The 22,673-nt window shown below is 46.0% G+C and overlaps 1 protein-coding gene across 1 annotated transcript in view; it reads right to left on the reverse strand.

Annotated features, from left to right (window-relative positions):
- The window catches only part of PTCHD4 (patched domain containing 4), a 222,008-nt gene extending 213,647 nt beyond the window's left edge, over window positions 1-8,361 (reverse strand). The window contains 2 exon segments of the mRNA XM_073586590.1: window positions 6,888-7,448; window positions 7,450-8,361. Of these exon segments, the coding sequence (XP_073442691.1) occupies window positions 6,888-7,448; window positions 7,450-7,503 (615 nt within the window). The 5' untranslated portion in view covers window positions 7,504-8,361.
- Between the last annotated feature and the right edge of the window lie 14,312 nt (window positions 8,362-22,673).

Consider the following 22,673-nt stretch of genomic DNA (forward strand, 5'->3'; position numbering starts at 1 on the left):
CCTCTCAAACCGCTGACAGCACTATGTATATAGATCAGGGACAGTGGATCAAACATGTAGCTATGCAGGTTGTGTGACCAATGGCTTGAAGGTTAATCTTCTTTGTGCCACCTACGCAAGTGTCCAGTGGGCGGTCTCTTCATGTGCAGTGACTGGACTCCCTACAGTGATTGCTCCCCAAATTCTCCCCTCAGTTCTGAGTGACGTCTATGACATCCATGCAGGAAACAGCTGAGATTTTAGGAGACACTGCACATGAAGAGACCGCCCACTGGACTCTTGCGTTTGTGTCACAAAGGAGATTAAAATATTGGTCCATTGGTCACGCAACCTACATAACAACTGTCCTTGACCTCTCTCTCTATATATAGTGCTGTCAGAAGAACAGGGGTCAGATACGCTGCTAGACTCCCTATAAATAAATCTGCATATAAAGAGACCGCCCACTGGACTCTTGTGATAATGGGACAATGGAAGCAAACAAAAGGATCCTGCATTCAAATATCTCTATTAAAACTATTCTCCCTTACCATAGGTAGACACTGTTTTTCTTAAAAAAAAAATCTTTCCTGCTGAAAAGAAACCCCCTTCATATCATTGGATTTGAGCTTAAAGGGAATCTGTCAGCAGGTTTGTGAGAGCAGCATTATGTAAGGTTAGAGACCCTAATTCCGGAGATGTGTCACTTATTGGGCTGTCTTCTTGTTTCAATAAAATCAGTGTTTTAGCAGCAGGAAATGATCACTACAGGACTAGGTGTCTGGTGCCTACTGGTCCAACCACACCCCCCAGCACTGATACAGTGTGACAGGAAGCAGCCAATCAGTGGTGTGGGCGGGGTTATACACGGCTCAGCTTTCCAAGCTTTGCTAGATCTACAGCAGAAAAAAACAGGGATTGTATCACAACTTCTACCCCCAGTAAACTAAGTGATATATTGCTGGAATCAGGGTCTCAGCCACCACATTATTCTGTTCTCAGATTTACATATCAAAAACCTGCTGACAGATTCCCCTTATAACGAATTTGTCATCACAAGTAACGTAACCCATCCGACCCCCGAAACCACCTATGAGGTCATCTCGCCACCACCTAAAAGAATTCAATGCAAAGCTATGAAAATGGTACGAGTACTCCAGTATAGTATCAATAAAAGCATCAGGCAGCCAAGTAACTCGTGCTGCGAAAAACAAGCCGTCGTGTTACTATCTGGAAAGGAAGATAAAAAATTGCAGAAGTTTTTGCAACAAATCTGTTGTGTATCATTACAACACAAGCCCATGTGGCCGATAAGTCGCAGATTTTCCAGTTGGATTTACAGTATTACAGTAATGGCATTTAGAGTGTTAAAAGATCTCGCCCGCATTCCCCTTAAAAATCAGCAGCGTATATATGTGGAGTGGATCGGATGTCTATTTCTGCTGCAGATTTTTCCCTTGAATTTCACAATCTGCAACAAGAATCCACGTTATTTTCACAAAGAAAACTACAACAAAACTATTTTATTTCACAAGAAAATACATACAAAGACATAATAATACAAATGTAAAGCATCAATCATACAACAGGAAGAAGGTGATGGCATGGGATGTCACAAACAATGCTATCTCACATACAAGAGTGTAAGGCATGGGTAAGTAAAAAAGACCAAATGTCCCAATAAGTAAGATGTACTGGAAGTCTAATATCCCGCCGATAGATCAAAAGCTAACAAATAGCATCACATAATATTAACAACCATTCAGTGGTCTCACAGTAATATTATTAAATATACTCTCCACATGTAAAATGGCTAAAAGGTATATAGTATAACTTGTATAAACCCAGTACAGAGTGATAAAATGAAATAAAAATAAGCCGCCTGAATAACAATAGGGGATCAAGTCATCTTATCCATAGTAACCCTTGTGAGAGAGCAACGAAACAGCAGCCCCTACGCGCGTTTCACGTGGGCTTCCTCGTGTTTGCGTTTGATCTATCGGTGGGATATTAGACTTCCAATACATCTTACTTATAAGGATATTTGGTCTTTTTTACTTATCCATGCCTTACACTCTTGTATGTGAGATAGCATTTTTTGTGACAACCTGTGCCATCACTTTCTTCCTGCTGTATTATTTATTCTTTAAATTTGTATTAGATCTTTGCATGTATTTTCATGTGAAACAAATTTTGTTACATTTTTATATGTATGGTTTTTGGGCTTTTTTGACTCCCAAGTTGCTTATAGGATTCATATTCAGTGGAGTGCCCTTGATTACTGGTCGCCTACTCGACTATCTTCAGTAATTATTCTATTTGTTACTTCTTAAATATGTTTTTTGTTTGGATACTTTTGATTAACAAAGCTTTTTTGGCAGTTGCAGATTGTGAAATGTGTGGACATCTACTAAGTTCCCATTGTTCTTCATACACAGAAGATGCAGAACTGCAGAATTAGGCACAGTCTCATTGATAGACATCTCTATGGCTCCTGCTCTGTGTGAATCCCGGACACAATGTGAACAGGGTTTTTTTTCCCCTACTCTTTACACCTCCTTTTAATGTTGATATCTCAGGTTGTCTTGGTAGTTGAAGGGGTTAATGTCAACTTCCTTGGTTGTCAAAGGTAAAGAATCGACATGTGCCTGTTTCCAGCCTTACCAACATTGTATGTATGTAAAAGTTAATGTTCTTTATGGTCTAGGTCTAGGGGAATGGAGAGGTTAATGCTAACATCATTATTGGTCCAGGCTAAGGAAGTGGTTAGTGCCAACATCACTGATGTTACAGTCTCGCTAGTCTCTGGGTAATGAATGGATTAATGTCAGTATCCATCTGGAAAAAGAGCAGTGAGGTGGTTAATGCCAGAAATTTTGTTACAGGATCAACTTTGGAACATGGAGAGATGAGAAAACCATAGTACATCTGTCCTAGACCACCAGGGTTATTCACATTGACTTTCCACCGATCTAGACCACCAAGACGGATGATATCACTCCTCCATTACCCCAGATGACATTATCCCACCTCCACCATTACAGCTGAAATTATCCCTTTTCTATGCAAGACCACCAGGGCTAATGAAATTACAACTCCATTACGCTACTAGACCACCATGGCGGATGACATCACCTTTACAATTTTATAGACTACCAGGGCTGATGACATTATCCTTTCACTACAATAGACCACCAGAGCTGCTAAAATCTACTGTTCACTTCCCTCAAGCACTGGAGCTGCTGACATTACCCCTTCACTGTCATAGACCACCTTGACAGCTGACTGTAACCTTCTAATACCCTAAACCACCAGTGTTGATGACATTACCCTTCCACTGTTGTAGACCACTCAAGCTGCTGACATTATTCCTCCACTCCCCATGACCACCAGTGCTGCTGACATTACCCCTCTATTCTTCTAGACCAGGAAGGCTGCTGATATTACTCTCCTGTCCTAGACCACCAAGGCTGCTAATACTCTTCTGTCTTAGACCACCAATACTGCTGATATTACTCTCCGGTCCTAGACCACCAAGGCTGCTGATATTACTCTCCGGTCCTAGACCACCAAGGCTCCTGTATTACCCTCCTGTCCTAGACCACCAAGTCTGCTGATATTACTCTCCTGTCTTAGACCACCAAGTCTGCTGTTATTACTCTCCGGTTCTAGACCGCCAAGGCTCCTGTGTTACCCTCCTGTCCTAGACCACCAAGGCTGCTGATATTACTCTCCTGTCTTAGACCACCAAGTCTGCTGTTATTACTCTCGTGTCCTAGGCCACCAAGGCTGCTGATATTACTCTCCTGTCCTAGGCCACCAAGGCTGCTGATATTACTCTCCTGTCCTAGGCCACCAAGGCTGCTGATATTACTCTCCTGTCCTAGGCCACCAAGGCTGCTGATATTACTCTCCTGTCCTAGGCCACCAAAGCTGCTGATATTACTGTCCTGTCCTAGGCCACCAAGGCTGCTGACTTTAACTCACCAATGTCCTAGACCACAAAGACTAATAACATTACCTCTCCACTGCAAAAGACCACCAGGGCTGATCACATTAGTCTCCACTATCCCAGATCACCAAAGCTGCAGACATTACCCTTCCACTGCCCTACACCACTAAGACTCCTGACATTATTCGTCCACTGTTCGTGACCACCAGGGCTGATGACATTACCCCTCTACTCTTCTAAACCAGTACGGCTGGCTGCTGATATTACCCTCCACTGCCCTAGACCACCACGGCTTCCTGACTGTGACTTACAGCCACCATACCCCAGAGCAGACATCTCTCTTACCAGCTTCAGTCCTTTTAAAGTGTCATCCCCTATGAGTGTTGACTACTCATTTTCCACTTCAACAACACAGCATTTATCTGATGAAGGTCCATGCGGACCAAAACGTTATCCACTAGCTGTTGATCCAAGGACTGTAAATAAATTCACCTTGTTTTGTAACATATCATTTTGAACTTTTGAGTGCCATGTTTCATTACTACTACTGGTACGAATTGGAACCCTACTCAGGCACCTCATCTATCCCCTCTGGAGTACCGTTTATCATTTATCTCACCAACGTCCTGGACCACAAAGACTCTTGAGATTACTCCTTCACTAACAAAGACCACCAGGGATGATCACATTACCCTGCACTATCCTAGACCACCAAGGCTGCTAACATTACCCTTCTACTGCCCTACACCACTAAGACAGCTGACATTATTTGTCCACTGCTCATGACCACCAGTGCGGATGACATTACCCCTCTCTTCTTCTGGACCACCAAGATGTTTGAGCTTACCCACCACTGCCCTTGACCACCAAGGCTGCTGACTTTATCCCAACAGTGTTGTAAACCACCAAGGTTTCTGACATTAAACCAGTGATGTCCTAGACCACCAAGGCTTCTTACATTACGCCTCAACTTCCCTAGACCAGCTGGGATGTCAACTTTAACTACCTCTCTACGATGGTCTTGAATAAGGTCACAGGTCTTAACTATGAAGCCTTGCCAGCCTTACTGGACACATTCAGTCATGTTGATGCTTAATTGGGAAAGAGTAGTTCTAGGGTTTCATCAATTTGGCGTTCAGCTCAATGCCATATTTTCCAATGACCTTACACCAGTTATGCCAGTGTGTATATATTATACACAGCACCATATCTCCATATTTCCCTACTGGTTAATGATCGCAACCTGTGACTTTTCAACTGGTGCCAACCTACAACTCTCAGCATGCCCTGCAAGAAGCAGTCTGGAGGTCAGTACTCTAGGGGTTATGATCATTGATTGCCCGGTGGAGACATTTCCTCTATATTTACACAATGGGATATTTTTTTTATATAAGTCACCAATAATAATCAAATGGTTATTCCCAATATTCAATGCAAATACATAAATTCTGGAAGGAGAGACTCATCAATAATGGTCTAATCCAGAAAGTCCTGTCGTAGATTGTACTTGTCAGATCTGTCAATGCATCATTTACTAAAGTGCGCGCTCACAATAAGAGCGACATGCAAGGTGTCACTGACAATACATCACTACAATCTATATATCGAGTGCACTGAGTGCAGATCCATATATTAGAGCCGCTCACTAATGCACTTGAAAAGAAGAATCCTCGATCTTGTGTTGTGCTAGAAGGAAATTGCCAGGATGGATATAACAGAACCGAGTTTGTTTTCTTGCGCAACTCACAAATTATCTGGGACACCACATTTAATGATATCGCAACGTACAAGAGTTAAAAATGCCAAATTCATTCCTACATTTCTACTGAACACACAGGGTAACAATGGCCACATCCGAGAGGCTGCGGCAATGCTGTCACAACCCTCCAGAGATAACTCCTCAATGTACAACCTGCTGCCAATTCTCCGGCACACAATGCCCACCGCCGGGCAATGTGCAACAGTTACAGGACAGCAGAGCGGACAATGACCGGGCAGCAACAATGGAAGCACAGCCATGGTGTCCTGAGCAATGCGGTGCTGGAGACTATGGAAACTACCCCAATTATCTACACCCCCTCCAAATGTCACAGCTAGCCCTATACATGGCAAAGGAAGGGGGATGGATGGATGGAGAAATACAGTAGATCGATGGTTGGATAATAGATAGATAATAAAGAGATAGATAATATATAGATAGATAGATAGACAGATAATATATTGATAGATAATAGATAAAAGATAAATAAATAGATAGAAACACAGGATTATGCTTCAACTTTACAGCTCCTACTAAATCGTTCCACAATAGTTGTCAAATCAAATACAGAGGCGACAACAAAGAAACAAAGTGCTTAAATGTTTTCAGTAAATGAATGAATAAATCACAAAAATGCGTATTAGAATATACAGCTTTATATATATATATACTAGCTTGGCCCGTGTGAAATATTCGCACTTTGGTCGCAGGCAATTTCAGAAAAAGCAAGCTGGTGAAGTGTAAATGTATTTCATGAGCTGATGAACACAGACAGGTATTTATATATGTAGATTGGTCTGTGTATATATGTATATATTACATTGCATATATCTCACTGGCTCTCACATCTATCTACTATCTATCTCATATTTTTAAATATTTCCTATGTATTTGTTGCATTGTTACTTTTTTGCACTTTGTATCTCTACAGCTCCTTCATGCTTCAATAATATTTACTAGCACACAGGTACTTTTGCTATTATGTGGTGGGTGAAAGGTAAAATACATAGTGTCTGCTCATCTACCCATCTTATATATATATATAGAGAGAGAGTGTGTGTGTATATGTGTGTTTGTGATACTAATACATATGTACTGTACACACACAGACTATATATATACACTCAGACACCCCTCCAGGAATCAGTAGCCCCCCAACAGCAGCAGCAGGCTGGTGGGCAGCACAGTGGCACCTACCTTCAGCCTAGTGTTGGGGTAGGTGACGGCCACCTTGCTGGCGGTGATGTTGGCCAGGGTGGCTGCCCTGATCTCCTCCAGCACCGCTATGATATCATCCAGCAGGCATCTCTTGTCCTCATTGCCCAGCACACACAGATGGGAGAAGCTGTAGTTGTAGCCCCTGTGGTTCACCTTCATGTCCAGCACAGCCATGTGGATGTGGAGGATGTGCTCAGCCTGCAGCAAAATATTCCCCCCAGGCTTGGAGAGCAGGATCACCCTTCCATATCTCCCTGGGGTGTGCAGGTCTGAATACAGCTGCTTCTTGGACTGTTCTAGGGGGAAGAGGCTGCTGGCCAGGCTCCTCTCTATCTTGGCCAGGCTGTGGCTTGGGGCTACCAGGGCTTCCAGGTCACTGTCTGTTTTATAGCGACTGAGGAAGATGAAGCCAAAGATGATGGTGAGGACAGCAGGGAGAGTGAGGAAGAACACCGGGTGCCTGCTGACAAACAAGCCCAGCTTGTAGAAGAATGACTTGAGCCCTCTGTGGATCACCTGCCGCAGCATCCTCCAGCAGATCCTGCTCACCACCAGTGATGATGCTCCAGGTGGCCTTAGGAAGCACATGTGACATGTGTGGGGCTTTGCCCTCCTTGGTCACTCGCTATGCACTCTTCTACTCTGCTCCAGACTGCAGCAAGTTGCAGCAAGCCTGCCAAATATTGATCTGGGGGGGCTCCACCAAGACTGCCCCTCTTCCCCCCTCTCTCCTTCTCTCTCTCTCTCTGATCAGCTCTTGTACTGGGGATTATTTGCTCTTTGCAGTAACTAAGCTTCCCCTGTTTGATGTTGGGAGAAAGGAATGCAGTGTCTCTGCCTGATGGGCTTGTAGGGTCCTCCTCAAGTCATGGCAGAAGAACAGATAAATGGAGGCTTCATTCATCCATCCATTCATTCATTCACTCAAGGTGTACAAGTCATCTGGAGCAGAAGACCAGGAGTTATGACACTGCAAACCCATGAACTGGCTGGAGTAAAGCGCTTTTTGGGGGGAGGATGAGAGATTAAATCCATTTTACTGCAGTGTGGTAGCAATGAAATGAGGAGGGGGGAGGATGGAGGATCCTGAGCTGCTGCTGCTGATGGTGATCCTCTGTGTCTAGATGGGAATTCCTTCTGTAGCATGTAGAATTTTGCAGCATTCTTCATTCTGAGGCTTCTGCAGACATCTCTGCTGGCTGGCTGCCCTCCTTCTGTGCCTGTACAATATCCCTGCCATTATTATGCATGCAGTGACACTTATGTATCACTGTGCACACATCTATACTGATAATATATGGATACAATGCCTAGGACATCTCTGCCATTGATTGACAGCTCTCTATACCGTCATTAGTATATAGCGGAGCCCGCAGACCTCTCTGTATTTCCTCCGGTGTCTACAACGCTCCTCATCTCCTCCTTTTCCTTTCATCTTCCTCCACTCCACGTGGGAAGCTGCAGAGCAATATGCCGGAGACTAGGGGTTATGTTCTCCTTTTCTAGTACAAGCTGCAATTCAATAGATACAAAGTCTTAAAGGGGCTCTCTAGATTTTTTTTAAGCACTTTTTATATTTTGTATTTTTGCAATTTGACAGCTCTCTAAACCCTTACCTAAAGGCAAATATAACAACTTTGCCGATATTGGCAGTAAAGAGCAGTGGGATAAATGGCGCTATATAAATGAGTAAAATCTATATATATAAAGCTGAGTGTATGTATGTGTGTGTGTATGTGTCAAGCCACGATCACTCCACATAGCCCCACCCACTGGTGGCTGGAGAGTAGGGTTACAGAGGGAAAGCGCGGGACGCAGGTGGAGAGCGGAGCAGCAAGGGAAAGAGCAGGAAACGGATGGAGAGTGGGGCTGCGGAGGGATAGAGTGGGGCTGTGGAGGGGAGCGGGACACGGATAGAGAGCGGGGCTGTGAAGAGAGAGAGAGAGCAGGGCTGTGGAGGTAGAGCGGGACACAGATGGAGAATGAGGCTGGGGAGGGAGAGAACGGGGCTGTGGAGGGAGAGTGGGACACGGATGAAGAGCGGGGTTGTGGAGGGAGAGCGGGACATGGATGGAGAGCGGTGCTGTGGAGGGAGAGAGCGGGACTGTGGAGGGAGAAAGCAGGGCTGTGGAGGGAGAGAGGGGCGCTGTGGAGGGAGAGCGGGACACGGATGGAGAGCGGTGCTGTGGAGGGATAGAACGGGACGGCACATGGAGAGCGGGACTGCAGAAGGAGAGAGTGGGTCGGCAGGTGGAGAGCGGAGCTGCGGAAGGAGAGAGCATTATAGCGGGTAGAGAGAGGAGCTGTTAAGGGAGAGAGTGGGACCCACAGTTTGTTCCTATGCCCGGGCAACGCCGGGCTCTTCAGCTAGTAAATAAATAAAAATAAATGTTTCTATGGGTTCACATAAAAGAATAGATTCAGAAATTATGGCCATAGGATACGTATTTAGTGTGTATGGCTACAAAGGACTGAAATAGGATGTTCTCCAGGGTTCAATTTCCACCAAGGATATCATCTGCAAAGAGTTTGGGTGTTTTCGTGTTTGCTGGGGTTTGCTCCCACATTGATAGGGAATGTATATTGTGAATACCAATGGTGACAAAGTAACAAATAGAGAAAAAGAACCAGCACATCTAAGAAAAAGAACCAGCACATCCAAGAAAAAGAACCAGCACATCTAAGAAAAAGAACCAGCACATCCAAGAAAAAGAACCACCACATCCAAGAAAAAGAACGAGCACATCTAAGAAAAAGAACTAGCACATCTAAGAAAAAGAACCAGCACATCCAAGAAAAAGAACCAGCACATCTAAGAAAAAGAGCCAGCACATCTAAGAAAAAGAGCCAGCACATCCAAGAAAAAGAGCCAGCACATCCAAGAAAAAGAACCACCACATCCAAGAAAAAGAACCAGCACATCTAAGAAAAAGAACCAGCACATCTAAGAAAAAGAGCCAGCACATCCAAGAAAAAGAACCAGCACATCTAAGAAAAAGAACCAGCACATCTAAGAAAAAGAGCCCACACATCCAAGAAAAAGAACCACCACATCCAAGAAAAAGAACCACCACATCCAAGAAAAAGAACCAGCACATCTAAGAAAAAGAACCAGCACATCTAAGAAAAAGAACCAGCACATCCAAGAAAAAGAACCAGCACATCTAAGCTAGTGTGAACCGCTGCCCGACAAAAAACATATAACTACAAAAATTAGAAGGTTGCACCATGAATAAGAATGATTACTCTAGAACATTAAAACTGCATTTCTGCCATAGAAAATGGGAAAAAGGAAAAAAAATGCTATATAATGTATATATGAAATATTACTCTGTAAAATTGCTCTAAAAATTATAGTAAAAAAGAAGGTACTTAGCGCATAGATCGGCCAATATATGTGAGCCCAACTGCCACCTCAAGGCTTCCTTCACAGTTGGGTCTCTGTCCTGATATGTCACCTCTCCTGCCCCATTAATTGTAGGCTTTTTTGCCCAGGAGTAGTGACAATATTGTGGAGGAGAACTTGGAACGACAGTCAAGTCATGAGTGGATATGCTCTCCTCCTAGTTATGGCTATTACTGCTACAGACACACAGATCTAACCTAATTTACATACAGAGTGGGAGCATATCAAATGGCACTTTTTGAGATCTACAAGGAGAGTCAGGAGACCCTCTATATGTTTGGGAATACTTTGGGTTAATATAGTCGTATACCTACTAAGTTTTGACTATCTGTACTTGACCATGTGGGTTATATGTGATATGACTTGGTCCTAGCCTAATCATAGGTAATTTATTTATATTGCATACCAATCAATATGAGTTTGTTTGATAACATTACCTAGTTTTTCCCTTTATTCTGTGATTATGATGGGATCTTGTTTACAATGGTATACTATGTAACCATGGTTCTCTAATGATATTTGAACTATATTATGCTTACTGTTACTACACAGTAACAGCACAGGTATTCAGTCATTTGACCATTTTGGCCTATTGGATTCTATTCTCCAGGTGTTGGCATGATTTGTGTACTTTTTGTGTGTTTTTAGATGTTTTTAGGTATTTGTGTGTGGTGTATACACATTTCAATAAAATTCAATATTTTCTATGGTGATGTAGTAGGGGGGAGACAACTTCCACTTGTAACAGTTCCGGATTTATTTGTCGTCCTCCTGACGACCACCAAACACGCACCGCTACTTCTTTACACCACTGTATCGCCAGGCCCTGGTACCTATTCTTCAGCTCCAGTGGCAGTAACGCACCTCGCGGATCTTTCACTGGGGGCTGTCCTAGACCAATCTACCCCCAGCGCTTCACCTGCCCGAGGTCGTCTTCCAATCGGTACCCCCGGGGCCTTGTCTGTCTTGCGGTACGTCGAGTCAGGGTCTCCCCCCTGGCTGCCTCTTCTCCTTGCCTGTTCTGCAGTCCGTCGGGTCAGGCCACCCCCCTAACTGTCTCTCCTTTGTCCGTCCCCCTGGCCGAGCTCTTCTCACTTTCTCCGTCTTCTTCTGAGCTCCTTCCGGGACTAAACTCTCCTGGAGCCCCGCCTTCTTCTATTTATCCCCTCTCTCACAGGGGAATTTCCCACCCAGGCTCCTATCTCCCTGCCCCCCATGACTAAGTGGATTCCTAAGCCCTAAGCTGATGTTAAGTCCTGTACTACTCTCCCCTGCCATCTTGTGGTCATTTCACGGTACTGCACTCCCTTTTCTGTCTTTCCCTGCTGTTACCTTCCTAACCTGTCAATCTCTGTCACTAGTGCACAAACCGTCCCCTCCTTCTACCAGTCACGTCTGTCCATCAAGTCACCTTCCCCACACTCCACCCTTTGTCCATTGTCGTCCCGACAATCGTACATCCTACCTATGTCGTTCTGAAGCTTGTCCACAGTCTGTTGTCGGACCGGTCGTTGGGCCACACCCGCCACGGGGACCGAACTAAACCAGGAGCACCATGCTCCGAGCAGCCTACTGCTATCCGCCAGCGCGCATGCCACGTGACAACTTCTTTCGGGTTGGCGAGGTCCACCCGGACTACTCTATGGTGTGTACCTCCCACTGCTCTCCCCTTCCACTACCTTCAACCATTTCTTCCTTTTTGGGGTGTCTGTGGTGTCGGGGATCTGACTTGGGACCACTATCTGGTTCGATATCTCTCATCTCCTCGTCCTTCATTAAAAGAGTCATGGTCGGCGTCTTCGTCACAACTACCTCGTACCCGGAACCTGTTACATACATTTTTTTGTTAAACACACTACTTATTAAATCAACTTTAACATACCATATATATGATTACCACTATTCTAATAACAATAGGAGTTACTCAAACGGAGTAACCCCCTTTTCTCTTTCTCTCTTTTTCTCTCTTTTTTTCTTTAACTCCTTCGTTAAACACATTATTTTCAAACATAAAATGGAACTACTCCCCCTCCCTTTAACATTAGCACTTTTTCCCACATCCCCGCTGTATCAGGAGAAAACAATAAACCTTTTCCTCAACTTTGGATGCATAACCGTCCTCTTTAGGCCCGCACAACGGTGCAATGAAATCCCAACAGTCCGGGCTATCTCCTGACGGCGGATGTTGCGCCAGTCCAGCAGGGGAACCCCACAGCCGTGAGGTTCCCGGGATGTCTTGACTTTTCCCGAGCCCTGAGTGTTCTTTTTGCCGAAAAGTGGTTCCACGGCGCACGTTCCGCGCCAGTTCTCCACTTGGGAACCAGCAGCCCACCACCGGTGGTGGCGTGGACGCTCTCATTTCTGTCGACGTGCTGGCTTTGCTCCATCCGGCCCCCAGCTCCTGCAGCGCCAACCGCAGATGAGGGACCGGGGTCGTGGACCGATGAGAAGCGGAGTGGCGAAGCTGGGGCCTGCTAGCGTGATTAGCAGAGGGCTCCGCAGAGGCGGCAGAGCCCGATGACCCGGCCAAAGCCGCAATCCGGAGCAGGGCCGGAGCAGCCGGGGACCTTGATGGGCAGGACACAGCCACGGTATGGCGTGCGGCAGAGGTTGCCGCGGACATTGGTGAGCAGGCCGCAGCTGGAACCATGAGCGAGGCAGAGGCGGCCACAGGTGCCGCCGCAATCGAACCAGGGGCGGCCGCGGAGCAGGCCGCAACCGGCGTTGCAGACGGGGCTGGAGTAGTGGACGGCTTCATGGATGGGGCTGCTGCTGAAAGGGGATCGCAGCAGTGTCGGCCGCGGGCTGGCTCCGCACTGGCAACACCGGACATGGCGCCGCCGGGCAGGGTGGTTCGGGGACAGAAGCAGGGGCATTGATCAGCCCGGCGGAGGCCGCCGAGTCCTCCGCGGCCAAGCCTCCAGGAGCACAGGAGGCCGGGTGGTGGGGGGCCGCATGCGGAGCCGCCGGCGGAGCCACCGGCAGAGCCACTGGCAGAGCCGGGTGAACGCTCACCTTCCCTAGCGCTGCGGCCTCCGACACGTCCTCCCACGGCTCCTCCCGCAGCCTCCGTTCTTCACCCCACCGTCCGGCGGGGCTAGCCTCCAGGCTGGGGGATCCCGCGGGGAGGCTCCCTGGTGATGTCTTCAGCGGCCGCTCCCGCGGGCCCGCAGTTGCTCCTCCTCTCCGCCTGTTGTCTGGCTTTCGTACCACCCCAGATCCTCCGATGACAAGCAAGGATCCGGAACACAGTCTCCAAATTATAATCCACAGGTCAGCGATTTGTAATCCACAGGTGTTTGTAATCCACAGGCACTTGTAATCCACAGAGGAATAGTCCAAGTCCTTCTAGGTTCTTCAAACGCAGGCCTGCCGCGGAAGGTGTCGTATTAGTGGCGGCGATCCTGCTGACTACGCCAAAATGTAGTAGGGGGGCCGGGCTAGGGGGGTGGGCCACTGCTTACCAGACGAGGCAAAGACGAGACGGAGACAGCTTCCACTTGTAACAGTTCCGGATTTATTTGTCGTCCTCCTGACGACCACCAAATATGCACCGCAGCTTCTTTACACCACTGTATCGCCAGGCCCGGGTACCTATTCTTCAGCTCTAGTCACAGTAACACACCCCGCGGATCTTTCACTGGGGGCTGTCCTAGACCAATCTACCCCAGGCACTTCTCCTGCCCGAGGTCGTCTTCCAATCGGTACCCCCGGGGCCTCGTCTGTCTTGCGGTACGTCGAGTCAGGGTCTCCCCCCTGGCTGCCTCTTCTCCTTGCCTGTCCTGCAGTCCGTCGGGTCAGGGCCACCCCCCTGACTGTCTCTCCTTTGTCCGTCCCCCTGGCCGAGCTCTTCTCACTTTCTCCGTCTTCTTCTGAGCTCCTCCCGGGACTAAACTCTCCTGGAGCCTCGCCTTCTTCTATTTATCCCCTCTCTCACAGGGGAATTTCCCACCCGGGCTCCTATCTCCCTGCCCCCCATGACTAAGCGGATTCCTAAGCCCTAAGCTGATGTTAAGTCCTGTACTACTCTCCCCTGCCATCTTGTGGTCATTTCACGGTACTGCACTCCCTTTTCTGTCTTTCCCTGCTGTTACCTTTCTAACCTGTCAATCTCTGTCGCTAGTGCACAAACCGTCCCCTCCTTCTACCAGTCACGTCTGTCCATCAAGTCACCTTCCCCACAGTGATCCCTGCCTATATGCAGGTATCCTTTCTGTGGTTTTTCATTGTTTTATATGTTACATGCAGCAGGTTGAAACCCATTCATTATATGATTGATGGTGCCCTCCCTTTTTGGTTTCATGTTTTGCGTATTGTAGGCGAGATTTTTTGTGGCATTTGCGCAGTAATGGCTTTCTTCTGGTGACTCGACCATGCAGCTCATTTTTCTTCAAGTGCCTCCTTATTGTGCATCTTGAAACAGTCACACCGCTAGTTTTCAGAGAGTCTAGTATTTCAGCTGATGTTATTTGTGGGTTTTTCTCTGCATCCCGAACAATTTTCCTGGCAGTTGTGGATGACATTTTTGTTGGTCTATTTGATCGTGGTTTTGTTTTTACAGAGCCCCGGATTTTCCATTTGTTAATCACATTTTGAACTCTGCTGACTGGCATTATCAATTCCTTTATATCTTTTGGTATCCCTTTCCTGTTTTATACAGTTCAACCACCTTTTCCCGTAGATCTTTTGACAATTCTTTTGCTTTCCCCATGACTCACGATCCAGAAACATCAGTGGCTGGATGAAAGATGCAAGAGTCTGTCTGGATCCCAGAAACTCACTCAGCGTTTATGCACACACACTGATTACAAGCAAACAGGTCACATGTGAGGATGTTACCTTTAGTAGCCATTCAAACCCTTTTGTGTCAACTTCTGTACATGTTATCAGGGCATAATCACCAGGGTATGTAAACTTTTGATCAAGGTCATTTGGATGTTTTGAGTTGTCATTATGACTCAAAAAGAGAAAACACAGTAGTTTGACTGGTTGGGCTTCACCCAACCACTAACCATGAGTGGAGAAAAAGTTTTGGTGTTATCATTCATATTCTCTGAAAAAAGGCCAAGAATCCAAAAATTCTGCCGGGGTAAGTAGACTTGGGCACAACTGTATGGCCAGAAAGTTAATCCTTGGTATCATCAGTCTATAACACATTTTCCCACATGGTTTGTCAGACTTGACATAGGTTTAGGCAAAACATTGCTAGATTTGGATGCTGTTCTTTGTAAGAAAAGGCTTCGGTCCTACCAACATGTCCCACTGACCAAACATATGAAGAAGATGGGAGATTGTTGTCACATGCAGTACACAATCAGTACTTGCTGAAAATTCCTGCAGCTCCTTTAATGTTTCCTTCTTGCCACCCAGTTCTAGGAAATGTCACTACTGTGCAAAATTTAAACCATTTCCGGATGACATTTTCACAGTGATACATGGCAGGTCTAATGCCTCTAAAAAATTTTTTACACCTGTATTCTGACTGATAACTTTCAACAAAGAGATTCCTTTGCTGTATACCATGTGATATAAGGGTAAATGTAATTGGCTAATTCTGAACACAACCACATCCCCAATTATAAGAGGCTGTTCACACTTATGAAACCACATTATTTTAATTTTATTATTTTTATTTTCCCTCTCAAAATGATTTCAGTTTGCTCTTCTTTGGATTTGTACAGGTTATGAGAGAATTATATAAATGACACACCTTAGACCTTAGTCCAGAGCTTCTAACCTAGCCAAATCAGTTCTTATACTTTGCACTGACGAGGGGTAACATCCTGAAACACTGTGTCTGCAAATTGAGATTCTGATTTGACTTTTATCCTAAGGCTGGAGTCACACACAAGGTAGAAAAATAGAGACCGTATTTTACGTCCATAATACGCATAAATGGTCCCTAAATAGTGCTCTGTATGTCATCCGTTGTCAGGGTGTTGCCGCATATTTTTCTCATGTAAGCATCCGTATGTAATCCGTATGGCATCCATATACCGTTTTTTTCTTGCGACCTTGCAAAATGGACATTTAACGGTTTTGAGGCCTGCACATAATTTAAATCATCAGCACCAACCCTATTTATTGCCTCAACATCAGGTGGCAGCCTCCAATCTGCCCATTTTGGTGCTGTGCTTGTTTGGATGTCTTGCTCATTGTTAGCAAACATGTCTGGCACACTTCAGTTCACCCCAACTGACCGTGTTATCTTCAACTGGGTTTTGTCCAGGCGCTTTGGCCAGCCATACCCAGTGATTGTGGATCCGAGGAGGAGGAGACGCATGTGGGTCCATCCACTTTTGAGGCAACGAATCACAAGAGGTCATTTTCAGCCCCTCTATTCTTCTCTGCGGGATCATCTGGAAAAATTTTACAAATACTGTCGCATGAGCCTTGCAACATTTGATCTACTCTTGGAGACAGTGCGCCCTGGGATCCTGGGATAACCTTTCAGGACACAAGGATGCGCCAAGCTATATCTGCAGAGGAGCGACTTCTCACATTACGGTATGTACTACACAACCACATTCTCTATGTTCATGATGTGTTGCCCAAAGTATGTTTTTATCTTGTTCTAAGTTTAATGCCCTCATCTTATTCCAGATATATATAAACTTACAGACCAGAATGTTATGTGTAATATGTACTGAATATCACGTAGTGATTGTGCGACCAAATATATGTGTGTTAGTAGATATGAATCACTAACAAGTTTGGTATGTATGTACGTGGTGTTTTGTTAATTTGTGCATTCAAAAATGTTCCATTTCTGCTGTTCTTCAGCTTCCTGTCCACTGGCCTGTCTTATGCCGCCCTCCACCATGATTTCCTCATTGGAAGATCTACCATTTCTGGCATAGTCAGGTCGACATGTAGTCAAATATGGTCAAGACTACATCAACTCGTCATGCCCCAGCCCAGGATGGAAGACTGGTTGAGGATATCAAGGGACTTTGAGGAGGAATGCCAGTTTCCTAATTGTATTGGGGCCCTTGATGGCAAACATATCTGGGTGCGTAAGCTGCCGAACTCTGGCTCACAATTCTTCAATTAGAAACAATACTTTTCTGTTGTATTGTTGGCTCTGGCTGACCCTCAATACAAGTTTATAATTGTTGACATTGGGGCCTATGGAAGGACGGGAGACTCTAGAGTCTTCAATACTTCCATTATGGGTCGGCGGATACGCACCAACCAGTTGGATCTACCACCACCACGCCAGCTACCAGGATCCACTCAAGAATCTGTCCCTTATGTCCTTGTGGCAGATGAGACGTTTAAGGTCGAGCACAATGTCATGAGGCCATATCCCCGGCGCAACATGGTCCACTGGCGCTGAATTTGTAAGTTGCGCCTATCACGTGCTCGGCGACTGGTGGAGTGTTCCTTTGGCATTCATTGGGCAAAATGGCGGCTCCTACAGTCTGCCATTCAGCTGAGTGAACAAAATGTAAATGAAGTAATTAAATCATGTGGCGTTCATCATTACTTCACCAGGATACATGATTGTTCCTCCTCTGCTCGTGTTGTTCGTGGGTCAGACAATGTACGTAGGACGAGACCACCTATCAAGCCTCAACGTAGACCGCTCTCTGGGCTCAAAGTGCGTGATATTTTCACAAATTACTTTATGTCACCTGAGGGGGAAACTTCTTGGCAAGAGCATGCTGTGTCTATGTTGTAAATGTTTCTTTTTGGGCTTTGGGAAACTATATATATATTACAACCCCTTATGTCTTTTCTCTGTTTATAAATCAATGTGTAAGCATATGGCAGCATGTCGTGATGTAAGTGCATCATTGATAAAGACAACAACAATTGAAAATTAAAACCTTTTATGTATCCTTTTTTTAAAGGCCTTGCAAAGCCTTATGTTATTTAGCAAAATGGCCAGAATTGGCCTTAGAACACAAACAAATTTTTATAATGTTACAATACAGCATTTAACCAAAAAAACACATACAATCTTATAAATTGTAGTATGTAGGGGGGGCTGAGAAGGCGGTAGCCCAGCCTGTGTTGCCTGATGGCTAGTGTGGCCACCTTGGCCCTCGGCCTGTGTGGGGCATACTCTTGCCCATGATGGAGGTAGTGGACTGGCTCATGGGCTTGAGGTGGATACTGGGCACTATATTGGAGACGACTCTCCTGTTGAGGCTGGTAGGGCCGTGAGTCTAAACCACCAAAATGGCCATGTCGTTCCCAACCAGATTGGGACCAGCCTCCAACATTGGCTGGGAACAAGTGGCCATATTGGTGTGCTGGATAATACCCTGACATTTGGGAATATTGTTGCCAATGTTGGGTAGGGGGGAAGGGTGTGAGGTGAAGGCCCACGTGTAGGAGGATTCTCAGACCCTGATTGAGCAAGCACTTGGGGGTGTGGGTTAAGACGCATGAGATTCCTGGGTGACAGCTGCCACCTCTCCAGAAACTCAAACATCTCATAAGGGGTATTGGGGGGTGTGCTTGCGTCAATTAGGATCTGAATGGATCCTCGCATACGTAGCTGCACCTCACGTGGAAGGGAACGAAGATAATGGGCAAGGCTGTGTGAGTACACCTCCTCCCCATCATCAGTGGCAACTCTGTTACGAGAATTTTGGTCTCCTGTATCCACATTGGTCCTGGTATCAGTGGCAGGGATATGGCGCCTTCGTCTATGTCGCCTGGATGGCACAGCAGGCTGTGGGGAGCCCTCTAGCTGAACAGTTGGGCTGCTGCTGTTGCCCTGTTCATCCTGGATGTTGGGTGGTGATGCAGCTGATGGTCCTTGTTGTGGCTCTGTTCCTGGTGGTGGTGTTTCTGGTGGCGGCCCAAGTTCTAGGGCAGGATCAGGTCGAGCCGGAGAAGTCACTTGGGCCTGGCTCCTTGGAAGGTCACAAGATGTGCCAGACACCTCAACCCCTCCACCTACAGGATCGATGATGGGCTCTGAATCAGACCCTGTCTCCCTTTCAGTGATGTTAGACTGAGTTCTGTGATTAAATATAAAATGTAGAAAAAGGAAATTTTTGATCGGGCCCTATAAAGCATTTGTGTCATGTGGTGTTTTTGTTATACTTACGGTCTGAGATCCATAATTGGAACGAGGAACGAGAGGCGGTCGAAATAAACATATTTCCGCTTTGTGTGGGCCCCTGAACCACTTCTTGCCCGCTGCTGGCGCTCACGGCGATACTGGTTACGGATGCTGCGCCAGCGTCTCATTACATCTTCAACTGCAATGTGACATAAAAGAATGAAAAATTACAATTTGCCTAAAACAAGTTTTTGAACTAGTATCAAAGTCATGTGGCCTACTAGGGTGTGAGTTCTACCCAGGGTGGTATATAGCATTGGTGCAGCCAGGCCAGAAGCACAGGATCACAGCAGCTCATGTGGCAATTAGCAACTCTTTAAACTGTTTTTGCTAGGCATTATGAGGAGCTTGGGGACAGGGTAACATTCTCTCAGGGTCAAACAGTGTGTCCAAAAATAATTTACAAGACACAAGAGCCCAATATCAGAAGCACAGGATGTGGGGGGGGGCTACTTATAACATTTTTTGGGGATGGCAGGTAATTTGACATACATAATTTATGTGCACATACTTATGTGGTGCTGCTCCTCACGTGGCCGATCACCAAAATAAGGGAACATTTTGCAACATATGCGCCTCCAAGCAGATTCCTTTCTTGCCCGGTTGGCATAATGTGTATCCCGTTGGTCCCATAATTCCGGGCGATCAAGCACAAGAACAATTAGCAGCTCCACATTGAGATTCTGGTATGGTGCCATGATGCTGTACTCCGTGGAGGCGTACGTCCTGGATGTCTGGAGCGCTTTTTGAGCTAATTTGCATGTCTAAGCTTCCTGATGATGGATTGGCCCATTTCCTGTCACTAGTAAAAGTCTTGCGTATTTCTCGCAAGTCACACGGGTGGTCCGTGTGTAATGTGATTTTTTTGCGCACCCATAGACTTGCATTGGCGTACTACGGTCATAATACGCTGACAATCACAGCATGCTGCGATTGGCACGGACCGTAGAAAATACGCGAGAAAAATACGGCTGATGGGAGCTACCCCATAGAGAATCATTGGTCCGTAGGCAATGCTTGTTTTTATCGCCTCTCTCTCGTCCGTATTCCTCTCTAGTGTGATGCCGGCCTAAGTCATATTATAAGACTCGTTAAGGCTACTTTCACACATCAGTTTTTTGCCGTCAGGCAGGATCCGGCTTTTTTTAGAAAAAACGGATCCGGCATAAATTTTGGAGAACTGTAGAAACGGATCCGTTTTTTTGCTGGATCCGTCTCTGTTCCTGGGGACTGGCCAATTGGATCTGAGCATGCGCAGACTTAAAAAAACCGGATCCGGTGGCTGGATCCGTCTTTTTCTTGATCCGGCGCATTCCGGCGCCCATAGACTTTCATTGTAGCAAAAAGCTGGAAGCGCCGGATCCGGCGCTTCCGGCTTTTTCGCCGGAGACAAAAAACGTTACAGTAGCCGTTTTTTCCAGACGCCGGAATGAGACAAGTTGCCGGATCCGGCAAAAAACGGATGAAACGCAATACCATCCGGCACGATCCGGCGCTAATGCAAGTCAATGGGGAAAAACCGGATCCGGCATTGCATTTTGCCGGATCCGGTTTTACAAAAAAAAGCCGGATCGCGCCTGAAGGCAAAAAACTGATGTGTGAAAGAGGCCTAAAGGGTTGATTGTGACTTGTAGGATCGCTACTTACAACAGGTGGCGCTATAAAGTTCAAGTCCTCTTTGTCCTGAAGAGGCAATTTGCATATAAATTACACAAGAATTCACATGTATAGTGCTGAAAAATAATGCACTTTCTGTGTTTATTGTTGACTGTACAGAAGAAGCTGCTATGAGTGTACATAAGGAGTAAGGCTATGTGCACACGGTGCGGATTCTGCTGCGGATCGGCAGCGTTTCTGCAGCTGCGGATCCGCAGCAGATTTAGGTGCGTTGTACAGTACCATTGTTTTCAATGGTAAACTGGAAACTGCTGTGCACATGCTGCCGATTTTTCTGCGCAGTTTTGCTGCGGTTTACAATCCGCAGCATGTCAATTCTTTTGTGAAGAAACGCTGCGGTTTCACACCTCATCCATTATGAGGTGTAAAACCGCAGGGCAAAACCGCAGATAAACCGCAGATAAACCGCAGGACTTTAGTCCTGTGGATTTATCTGCGGATTTTACTACAAAATCCGCAGATCCAAAAAACTCTGTGTGCACATACCCTTACAGTATTTCTGGCTATTATTTATATCCAGCATTTCTAAAAAGTTTTCTCTTGTACAGTCTCCATCTTTAAATTTCTGGGGGGAGATAAGCCTCTATGGCGTCCCCTATATATAGTACAAGCAGACATGAGCGATTTCTTCACTATCTCTATGTAGGATGTGAGCAGTGTAACTGTGAATAGAGATGAGCGAATTTGTTCGATTTTGTTCACGAATCTGATTTTGACATATTCGGGTCATATTGGTACCCTATTCATGCTGAATGTATGTTTGATGATCGGTTCCGACCATATTCGGTAATTTCCACTCCCACTGACTCTAAGGCTGTGTGCACACGTTGCATTTTTTTGGCGTTTTCGCGGAGTTTTTTCACACTTGGAATCGCCGCAAAAACGCAAAAAAAATCCCATGTAATCCTATGGGATTCCGCAATGCTGTGCGAATGCTGTGGATTTTTCCACTGCGGGATGGCATAGAGGAAAAATATACAGCATACTCATTCTGTTTGCGGAATCCGCAGCCATAGGATTGCATTGAAACGCTCATTTTATGCATGTGGCTGTGCCCACCATGCGTAAAGTGAGCACTTCATGTGCGGATGGTACCCAGGGTCTGGAGGAGAGGAGACTGTCCTCCAGGCCTTGGGTACCATAATCCTGTAAAAAAATATTGTTATTCTCACCTTCTGACGGCCCCCGATCTGCTCTGTGGCGCTCCCGGCATCTTCCGGTTCCTGTAATGCTTTGCGCGAATGACGGCTGATGATGTCGCGCTCTCGCAAGCTTGACGTCATGTCAGCTCAGGTCCTTCGCGCAAAGCATTACTGGGACGGGAAGATGCCACAGAGCAGATCGAGGGCCGTCAGAAGGTGAGAATAACATTACTTTTTATTTTTTTTATTATTTACATTTTATCTTTTACTATTGAAGCCGCATAAGCGGCCTCAGTAGTAAAAAGCTGCTCACACTTGTCAAACACTATGTTTGACGACTGTGACCAACCTGTCAATCAGTTCTCCCAGCTATGATACAGATTGCTTGGAAAATGCTAGTTTTTCGATGGAATTTCCCATGCGTATTTCCCGCTAATTTCCCGCTGCAGGGAGTTGTG

This window comes from Dendrobates tinctorius, unplaced genomic scaffold (assembly GCF_039654945.1).
Source record: "Dendrobates tinctorius isolate UK_male_01 unplaced genomic scaffold, ASM3965494v1 ptg000093l, whole genome shotgun sequence".
Classification (NCBI taxonomy): domain Eukaryota; kingdom Metazoa; phylum Chordata; class Amphibia; order Anura; family Dendrobatidae; genus Dendrobates; species Dendrobates tinctorius.